We start from the raw sequence: 10,102 nt of genomic DNA on the forward strand, positions 1-10,102 counted from the left end.
GGAAGCCAGGCAGCTTCCCGGCGCTGACAGAGTTTTCCAGTGGGATCTGCGGTGAAACGAACAAAGGTGACTCTTTGATAACGTGTCACTAACCGCCCCAACACTGGGAGATGCCATCACCCGGGGAAACAAGGCACGACCCTTAGACAACCAGGCGTCAGTACAGGGGCCGCACAAGCAACGTCACAGAACAGGACGTGCTCACTGTCCGGCGTCGGGTCCGCTCTGCACGGAGCCTTTCAGGACCTCCCGCCTGCGCAGCTTCGGTGAACGATCGGGGACGAGGATCCGCGCTCATCTGAGAGGTCAGTACAGTGCTCTCCCTGCGTGTGTGTGTGAGGCTGTGCACTTTTCCACGCACGGTCACCAGAATAACAGGTTAAACGCAGACGCAGATGTGAAAGTCCATCGGTTTTCTAATGGTGCTGACAGGTGCTGGGACTTGTAAAAATGTAAAATGTAGCAGATCCACTGTTCTCACTACTTTGTGTATTTAGGGAATATCTTTCATAAAAATTATTTGTTAACATAGGTTATTAATATTATTCTAAATGAATTATTTTTTCTGTTTTATTCCTTGCATGGTAAGTATTGATAGATATGTCACACAAACAAAATTATTTTGTAAGACTGTATAGATGATCTGAAACCAAAACGGTAAGAGTCACTGAATAGCTCTGACTGGTGAGGCTCAGTGGTTTGATTGCTGGCCTGTGAACCAAAGAGTCACTGGTTCGATTCGCAGTCAGGGCACATGCCTGGGTCACAGACCAGATCCCCATTTGGGGGCGCGCGAGACGCAATCACACATTGATGTTTTTTTCCCTCTTTTTCTCCCTCTCCTCTCCTCTGTCTAAAACTAAATAAATAATAAAATTTTTTAAAAAGGTCACTGGATAAAACACCCCCTGGGTAAGGACTCAGGGAGACAGCCTGGCAGAGAGATCTCCGTGCACGAGGAGGGGTCATGGCAACGTCCGGGGTTCCCAGGCCTGGCTCTCAGGGTCTCAGCCAAAGCACCGAGTCTGGGGCGGAGACTCACATTCTTGGGGTGTCCCCATATCCCCCGGGCTTTCCTTCTGCATCTCATCCTTCTGCCTGGATACTTATGACGCTCACGCAGTTCTCACTCCCATTGGCTGTCCGGACTCTAAGTAGCCAATCAGCGTCACGGTGGTTTCGTGTATAAAGTCCTCACTGAGAACCCCAATTCCTTCTCCCCAGACGCTCGGGGTGGGTCATGGCGCCCCGACCCCTTCTCCTGCTGCTCTCGGGGGCCCTGGTCCTGACCGAGAGCTGGGCCGGTGAGTGCGTGGTCGGGAGGGAACGGCCTCTGCGGGGCAGGAGCGCGGGGACCCGGCGGGGGCGCAGGACCCGGGAAGGGCGCGTCTCCAGCACCCCGGGTCCGGACCCCAGGCCCCCTTCTCTCAAAGTGACCCTGCCTCACCCCTTCTCCCGCCCCATCCTCTCCATCACCGCCCACCGGGCCCGCAGCCCCTACGGCCCACGGGGACCCAGGACGCGCGTCCTCCCGCCCCCAGGCACCCACACCATGAGCTATTTCGGCACCTTCGTGTCGGGACCGGGCCGCGGGAAGTCCCGGTACGTCAACGTCGGCTACTTGGACGACACGGAGGTCCTGCGCTACGACAGCGGCGCCGCGGGGTCGGGGATGGAGCCGCGGGTACCGTGGATGGACCTGCAGTGGGTGCAGCAGGTGCACCCACAGCTGTGGGACCACTGGGCGCGGTTACTCAAGGAAGTCGAATACATGTCTCGAGCGATAGTGAACAGGGAGCATGCCAAGAACCACCAGAGCGAGGACGGTGAGCCATGCGCGCCCCGGTCCCGGGCACGACCCCCTTCCCCACAGGCAGGCCTGGGTCTCCTCGAGGCTGCGGGACTATGGGTCAGGGGTTCACCTGTCCTGGGGGCGGGGCTCAGTGAGCGGGACTCACCTAGGGGCGTGGTCAGGGTCGCACACCGTCCAGGCAATGAGTGGCTGCACCGTGGGGTCGGACCTGCGCCTCCTCCGCGGGTACACTCAGTTAGCCTACGACGGCAGCGACTACATCACCTTGAAAGTGAACATGAGCTCCGGGACCATGGCCGACAAGACTGTCCAGGTCCCCGTGGGTCGCAATTTGGTGCAGGACTCTCAAGCGGAGCACTGGAGGCTTCAGATGGAGATGTTTTGCAACCGCTGCCTCCACATGTTCCTGGAGAGGGGGAAGGAGACACTGCTGCGGGCAGGTACCCAGGAGCGGGCCTCCTCTGTGGGCTGGGGGCGGGGGGACTTCTCGCAGGGAGAGTTGGAAAAGGGGGTCAGTGTCGGAATCCCCCTCCTGCTCGGGAGAGGGAAGAGACCCGAGCTCTCCTTATGCTGTGACTCACCCACTTTCTCTGAAGGACAATAAGGGGCCCATCCTCTCCGTAAAAGAGCTCACCAGCGGGTCCCTCACACCCTGTGGCCGCCAGGTGACCCCCATGCTCTCCCTCGTTCTCGAACTGAGACGTGGCGGCCCAGCCCCGGCTTTGCGGAGTCATTCAGCCGCCCCCTGAGTCTGCGTTCTCCCCTTAGAGCCTGGAGACTCCTGCTCCAGGTTCTCGCCCTGATTCTGGAACTTTCCAAGAAGTAGGAGACTATCCAGGTGCCCCTGTGCAGGCTGGTGTCTGGGTTGTGCGCTCCCTGCCCCCACCCCAGGTGTCCTGTCAGTGCTCAGGGTGGTCAGGTGAGCGCTGCTGGAGGGTCCCATGACCAATGCAAAGTTCCCGAATGTTCTCACCTGCCCCTCAGAGCCCCCAAAGACACACATGACCCGCCACCCCGTCTCTGACCATGAGGTCATCCTGAGGTGCTGGGCCCTGGGTTTCTACCCCGCGGAGATCGCCCTGACCTGGGAACGCGACGGGGAGGACCAGACCCAGGACATGGAGCTGGTGGAGACCAGGCCTGCGGGGGACGGGACCTTCCAGAAGTGGGCGGCCGTGGCGCTGCCCCCTGGGGAGGAGCAGCGATACACGTGCCGTGTGCAGCACGGGGCGCTGCCGGAGCCCCTGACCCTGCGATGGGGTGAGGAGGGGTCGTGGGCACAGCGCCTCGTCTCGGGGCGTCCCTGAGCGGGGTCAGGACTCGGGCCTGAGGCTGGCCTCTCTCCTGCCCCTCGCAGAGCCCCCTGCTCAGACCAGCGTCATCCATGCGGGCATCGCTGCTGTCCTGGGTCTCCTTGGGGCGGCGGCCGCTGGAGCTGTGACGTGGAGGAGGAAGCGCTCAGGTGGGCGGGGCGGGCTGCGTGTCCTGTGTCCCTGGGGGTCAAGCCCCGGGGGACTGTGCTGTGCCTGGTCAATGGCCCGTGGCATCCCCACACGGGCGCGTGCCCATCGGCCCTAATCACTGACACTTACTCTTCAGTGAGGCCCGTTGGACAGTGGAGGGCAAATTTGTCACCTGATGACTAGCGACAGGGACTGATTCCCAGCTGTCACAGGTCAGGGGGAAGGTCCCTGCTGAGGACAGACATCCAGACAGGCTGTAGGTCCAGTGTCCATACATTCACTTTCCTCGTGTTTGCTGATCCTACCCTGGGTGTTCAGTCACAGTTCTGGAAACTTCCATGCACTTTAGGGGTCACAGGGTTCCTTCAAGTTCATGGGATACAGCCTTCTCCCTGCCTCCCCCTTCTCCCAGAGCCCCACAGTGAGTCAGGGAGAGCTATGCCCAGGCTGCCTGTAAGTCTGGGTGTGGGGAGGGTCTGTCTGGGACCCCAGGAGAGTGGAGGCTGGAGCCTGTGAGGGGGGCTCACCCCCCCCCACAGCTCTGCTGCTGTGTTCTCCCCCAGGCAGCGACAGCCCCCGGAACCCCGCTGTGTCCCTCAGAGTTCCTCACGGTGAGACCCTGAGGGCAGGAAGGGGGAGCCTCGGTCCTGAGGGGCACAGCTGTGTGTCCAGGACTCTCGGTGTGGGACACCCTGAGCACACGGGGGACTGCGGGAGGAGGAGCACCTCTGAGACTGACCTGAATGTGTTCATGGTGACTTTCTCTCCCAGCATGACGTCACTATTCTGTAGGGGACTTGGTGCTGAAGCTCATTCAGGCCTCCCCTTGGGACGGAAGAATCCCTGACCGCTGTCTCTGCAACCGGCATCGGACCGCGGCTGCATCCTTATCAGCGTCGTGTGAGGAGCTGGTCACCAGGTCACCCTCCCTCAGGGACCTACTTATTAGTAGGGTGCAGATAAAACACAGCTTAGGGAATATGATCACTAATGTTGTCGTGACTGCGAATGGTGTCGGATGGGTACTAGAGATATTGGGGAGGTTGCTTCATAAGCTGCATAAATGTTTCATCCCTGTGCTTTGCAGCTGAAACTAATATAACATTCGATGTTGACTACAATTGAAAAATTAAAAAATTAAACTCATGAACACAGACAACAGTGTGGTAATTGTGGGGGGGAGGGGTGGGTGGAGGTGGGGAAGGTACAGGTGGATAAATGATGGTTAGGGTTACATTTGTTTGTGTTTGGTGATGACCATCGTCCTCCTTTTGATCCCAGAGATATGTGTGAGGACCTGTGCAATGTCATTTCCTTGCCCCTTTTCCACGATTCATCTGTTAATTATTTTCTACTGGTTTAAGAGTCAGTGACTTCTTTATCCCTTACAATACTATAAAAATATCTTTTAAGTTTGACTCTAACTAAAATAAACTGGACCTTGACTGGCCACCGGTTATCAGGGAATAGTTTTGGGTTTCCTTAACAAACTTCTAAACAAATATCTTCACATTTGTGAAAAATACAGTCTTTTGAAATAACTTGGGACTAGTGAGTATGATTTTAGGAAAGACTTCTGAGTAAGTTTAATTGAATTTCTTGATTAAAGTGTGAGGTTTTACCTTACAATCAAAAATCATTTGAAACTATCACCCACCCTGAAATAAAAACCAGGTCTCATTCAATTTAGAAGGATTCATAATGATGAGCATTTTTAAAATGTTAGTTACAGTTCATCAACAGACAGAATAGTCAAGATCTAATCTAGAATGATTACATGGCAATATTTTGTTCACATTAGTTTAAAAATAACTTTCATACCCAACTACGTCCTTTGTTTCTGGTAACCTCTCTATGAGGTGAGAAAAGCTCATTGATTCAATCAAAATCAGATTGGATTAAGTGGGACAGACAGGAAATAAATGAAATTGGGGGAGGAACCTGCCTTATAAAACAGGCTTGCTGGTCAACCTCACTCCAGAGCTGAACCACCAGGGGAAGCAGCCAGAGGCGAGAAGAGGACCTAGTGCAAGAGAGGTTAATCCATCTGATGGGATTTCATTTTTACTTTAAAATTTCTACAAAGGTCAGCAAGTGCTGTCTGAGGCTAGCTTAAGGCCAGGTATGGCGTGGGCACCCAGGGACATGGGGCCTTTGATGGAACAACTTAGTTGTTCAACACCAGGTGCAGAAATAATGTGGTTGTCGTGATCCGGAGCCAGATCCGAGCATGGAGGACCCTGCAAGGTGGTACGTGGAGTGTCAGCCACTGACTTATTCCACCTCTCAGGTTCTGCGTGGGTCTCAGGCACTTTCAGGTGGAGCAGTTGGAGAACTTCTGGGTCTTAACCAGCACTGTCCACTGATATGCAAGGTCACTCACAGCTGTCATCATATACTAGTGTTTCATTTTTTAATAAAAAAAATATTGATATGAGAGACAGACAGACAGACGGAGAGAAACACTGACTTGTTGTTCTACTCATTTCTGCATTTATCGGTTGCTTTTTCTATGTGCCCTGACCAGGGACTGAACTCGCAACCTTGGCACATCTGGACGATGCTCTAACCAACTGAACTACTGGGCCAGGGCTAATCTCATTTTCTAGTAGCCACATAAAAAAAGTGAAGTCAAACAAATATAATTTACTGTAACTGGCAAAAGGCATTTACAATATGAGAGGTCCTGCAGGAGGTGCTTAGATTCTTTCCTGTGATGTCTTCAAATTGGAGGGTCCATCTATGCTCAACACAGTTCAGTGTGGATAAGCCCCACCCCAGCAGCTCAATAGCTACAAAGGGTTGGTGGCTGCCAGGTAAGACACTCAGGTAATCATACCCATGTGGCTTAGTTGGTTGGATTGTCCCATACAGGAAAAGGCTGAGGGTTTGATACCCCCCTGGGGCATGTATGGGAGGCAACTGATGTTCCCCAGCTTCTTTGTCTCTGTTTCAGAAACCAATAAAAACACATCCTGGGCTAGGATTGAAAAAAAAAAAAAAAGACACTCAGGTAGAGTAGAGACCTCCTCAGCACCTAAATTACAGCCCCAGAATGAGTCATGTGTTCATTCCAACTAGCATTGTAAACATTAGAAATTCGGGGCCAGGAGCCGTTGATCCTTGTCCTTGGGTTGCATCCTCATTACCTACAGCGGTGACTGCAGATGGCTCTTCGTATAAAGGGGGCGGTGTCCCAGGACCGAGGAGTCCGCGTTACTCCCTCACAGCCTCACACCTGCACCTCCCCCACACAGCGGCCATGGCCGAGCACTTTATAGAAGCCAGCAGGTGTCCCGTCTGCCTGACTTACCTCCAAAACCCCATGAACCTGAAATGTGGCTTCATCTGCTGCCTCCTCGATTCCCTGCGGAAGGAGACCGGCGGGGACGGGGTTTTTTGCATCACCTGCTCTAAGGTTTCTCACAGGAACAACATCAGGCCCAATGGCCAGCTTGGCAGGCTGGTGTCAGAGGTCCAGGCATTGGAGCCGCAGCTGAGAGCTGTCCTGCGGATGAACCCCAGGATGCGGAAGTTCCAAGGTAAGGCACGGGGTGGCCTCCCCCACCCCACAGGGAAGAGCGACTTTTCAAATCCCTCCAGTCCAGGTGGCCCTTACCTGGATCTGGCACCTGAAATGTTCATTCTTTTCCAATTTTTCACCCTGTCAGTCTACATTAGAAACGTCTGTAGCTTTTTTTCTTTTAAAAAATATTTAATTATTTTATTTTTAGAGAGAGGGAAGGGAGGGAGAGAACGTAAGAGAGAAACATGGATCCAAAGAGAAATAATCACTTGCCTCTGGTAAGAACCCTGACCGGGACTGAACCCACAACCCAGGCATGTGCCCTCGCCGGGAATTGAACCAGCCACCATTCACTTGGCAGAACATCACTCAACCAAGCCACGTGGGTCACGGCGATCTGTAGGCTTTCAAAGAAAATGCAATATTTAGTCATACCCTAGCCCTGTGCTATCCAGTGTTCCCAGTGTGCGCACCAGTAGCTAATAATCCCCTGGAACTGGAGATTGATAGAAGTAGATATCAGGTCTGGGCTATGCTAGCTGTTACAGACCCTGTAGCACTAAAATCCATTCTTCCTGATTCCCATCGTTTTTAATGTGTTTGTAAACAATTTTCATATTTAAGTATCTTTTAAATTTATTTTGAATTACAGCTGTTGTACAATATTGTATTAGTTTTAAATGTACAGCACAGTAAGTAGACATTCGTATATCCTGTGAAGTGATCCCCCCTAGAACCTAGGGCCCACCCGGCCCCACACCCAGTTATTACAGTATCACTGACTGTGTTCCCTGGGCTGGACTGTACACCCCGTGACTGTTTTGTTACCATCAGTCTGGGCTTCTCAATCCCTTTTTCACCCAGCCCCCCAAACTCCCTCCCATCTGGCAAACATCAATTTTTAAAAAAAAATTTTTCTGTACTGTTTAGTGTCCATATTATTTTGTATTGTACATCAACTGTAACCGAAAAATAAAAATTTCTTTTAAAAATTAAAAAGATCCCTGGCTGGGTGGCTCAGTTGGTTTGAGCGCCGTCCTGTAAACCAAAAGGTTGCAGGTTTGATTCCAGTCGGGGGCTTATAAGAGGCAACCAGTCGATCTCTCTCTCTCCATCGCCTTCCCCCTCTCTCTCTAATCAATAAAAACATATCCTCAGATGAGGAATTTTAAAAAATGAAAGGAAAATGAAAAAGGAAAAAAGAAAGACAACAGGGGAGCGATGAGTCTTTGTCCCCAAGGCTTATTCACAGGCCGCGCTGGCCCCGCCCACAGGGTGACGTCACGGGCCGAGATGGCCCCGCCCACAGGGTGACGTCACGGCCGCGCTGGCCCCGCCCACAGGGTGACGTCACAGGCCGAGCTGGCCCCGCCCACAGGGTGACGTCACCGGCCGCGCTGGCCCCGCCCACAGGGTGACGTCACAGGCAGCGGTGCGCACACAATTAGAGTCGCATGGAGACGCGGCTGCACCGGGTCCTCTGCTCCGAGTTCCCTGCGTCTAGGAGCGCTGCCCCGCTGAGCTCCCCGCCAGGTTCCCGCTGAGGTCCCAACACGTCCCAAGGCCAGGACTCTGAGCAGAGAGAGGAGAAAGCCTTGATGTCAATATTATTCTGCAAGAAGTGAAGTGTTTCCCACCATCGGAAATAGGTATTTGAGGCCTATGCGTTGGCAGAGTCTGTGATAATTTGTGATACTTTTGGGAACGAGCAGCAGCCATGGTCACTCTTCATACGGAGTCCGTTCTCAGGAGAAGAAAAAATTTTAATCAAATAACCCAATAGCTTCAGGGGCAGAGAGTACCTGTTATGAACAAGCGCGAGTTCCAACCATAGCCGCCCATCTGATCTATAAAATCGCATCTAATCCAGGGCCAGGGACGTTTCCCCAGGAAAATTACGACGTGTGGCTTCAAAAACGCGCAGTGAACGAAGCACGTGGGCCTTTGCATGGACGTGAGCGGTGACAGATTACTTCTCCTCCCACCGTGGACATGACCTTGGATGTTGCCACGGCCCACGACCACCTCATCATCTCCGCGGACGGAGGCGAGTCCGCTCTGCGCATTTGGAACAGAAGCGCACAGTTCACCCGCAGAGGTTCAGCTGCGCCCGCTGTGTGCTGGGCTCCGCGCGCTTCACGTCTGGCCGTCACTGCTGGGAGGTGGACGTGGGCACCAGCGCGGAGTGGAACCTGGGCGTCTGCAAGGAGTCTGTCCGTCGGCAGGACAAGATCGTCCTCTCTGCCGCACTTGGCTTCTGGAGCGTGAGCTGCAGGGAGAAGGACATCTTCTTGGCCAGCACCGACCCGGTGACGGCGCTGATGGTCAGTCCCCGCTTACACCGCGTGGGCGTTCTTCTGGACATGAGAATGGGGACCATTTCTTTTTCCCACGTTGGCGACGGCTCCCATATTTTTACGTTCCCTAAAATCTCTGCGGCAGAGCCGCTGCGTCTGTTTTTCGCTCCTTCAAGTCCAGGGATGGATGACGGGTGCTTCCTGACCATCTGTCCCGGGTTGAGCCCCAGCGTGGCCAGTTCTGCTGGGCAAGGCCACGGAGCTGTGGGCACAGAGCACATGTAGAAACACCCCGCGTGCCCACAGCCACAGCCACGAGCTTCTCGGCCCGTTACCGAGCGAGCGCTGCAGAGAAGCAAGGGCAGTTCCTGAATCCCAAACACGAATTTTGGGGAAGTTTCACTGCCCATATTAAGTGTGGTTATGGTTGTTTGAGGGGCTTGCTTATATTAGGGTCCAATAAATATGTTCTGAACGTTCATATCAATTGCCAGATGTTTTCCTTTTTATTTTCTGGAAGATTAACTGGGCGTGGCACGGAGGTTTAGACACAATAGAAATGTGAGTGTGACCCCACGGACCAACTGATTTTCTCTGTGATGCGGAAACCAGACCTGTATGAACGGTTGATGCAGATGCACCCTGGCTGGCTGTGTCCATTGGCTGGAGCGTTGGCCTGTGCACCAAAGGCTGTGTGTTCGATTCCTGGTCTGGACAAGTGCTTAGGGCACATACCGGAGGCAACTAATTGATGTTTGTCTTTCTTTCTCCCCCACCCCCTGCTTTTCTTCTGTTTCAAAAATCAATAACTATATCCTGTGTGAGGACTGGGGGAAAAAAGGGCAGAAGACCAGAACAGACACTCTCCAAAGAGGATGTACAGATAGCCTATGTGCAATGTTATTAATCATCAGGTGGATGCAAATTAAAACCACGGTGAGGTATCACTTCAAGGCTGCTGGAAAGGCCACCATCAATAAGTCAACAAACAACAAGTGCTGGT

The 10,102-nt window shown here is 53.2% G+C and overlaps 1 protein-coding gene and 1 pseudogene across 1 annotated transcript; both read left to right on the top strand.

Annotated features, from left to right (window-relative positions):
- The first annotated feature begins 1,214 nt into the window (after nt 1-1,214).
- LOC149995555 (saoe class I histocompatibility antigen, A alpha chain-like) lies at nt 1,215-4,068 on the top strand. Its single transcript, XM_090259261.1, has 8 exons — nt 1,215-1,304; nt 1,542-1,826; nt 1,975-2,253; nt 2,798-3,073; nt 3,171-3,288; nt 3,707-3,729; nt 3,840-3,901; nt 4,048-4,068. The coding sequence occupies exons 1-8, from the start codon at nt 1,241-1,243 to the stop codon at nt 4,066-4,068; spliced, it is 1,128 nt and encodes a 375-aa protein (XP_090115387.1). The 5' UTR covers nt 1,215-1,240.
- A 2,470-nt stretch (nt 4,069-6,538) lies between these two features.
- Nucleotides 6,539-9,384, top strand: LOC149995556 (ret finger protein-like 4A pseudogene; annotated as a pseudogene).
- Nucleotides 9,385-10,102: the final 718 nt, after the last annotated feature.

This window comes from Furipterus horrens, unplaced genomic scaffold, assembly GCF_987537825.1.
Source record: "Furipterus horrens unplaced genomic scaffold, mFurHor1.1.pri manual_scaffold_13, whole genome shotgun sequence".
In the NCBI taxonomy this organism is placed as follows: domain Eukaryota; kingdom Metazoa; phylum Chordata; class Mammalia; order Chiroptera; family Furipteridae; genus Furipterus; species Furipterus horrens.

Excerpts from the sequence above, each read along its gene's own strand:
- LOC149995555 (XM_090259261.1), top strand. The coding sequence starts at position 1,241 with ATGGCGCCCCGACCCCTTCTCCTGCTGCTCTCGGGGGCCCTGGTCCTG. Across the intron at positions 1,305-1,541 it reads CCTGACCGAGAGCTGGGCCG|GCACCCACACCATGAGCTAT; the intron begins GTGAGTGCGTGG and ends TCCCGCCCCCAG. Across the intron at positions 2,254-2,797 it reads GGAGACACTGCTGCGGGCAG|AGCCCCCAAAGACACACATG; the intron begins GTACCCAGGAGC and ends CCTGCCCCTCAG.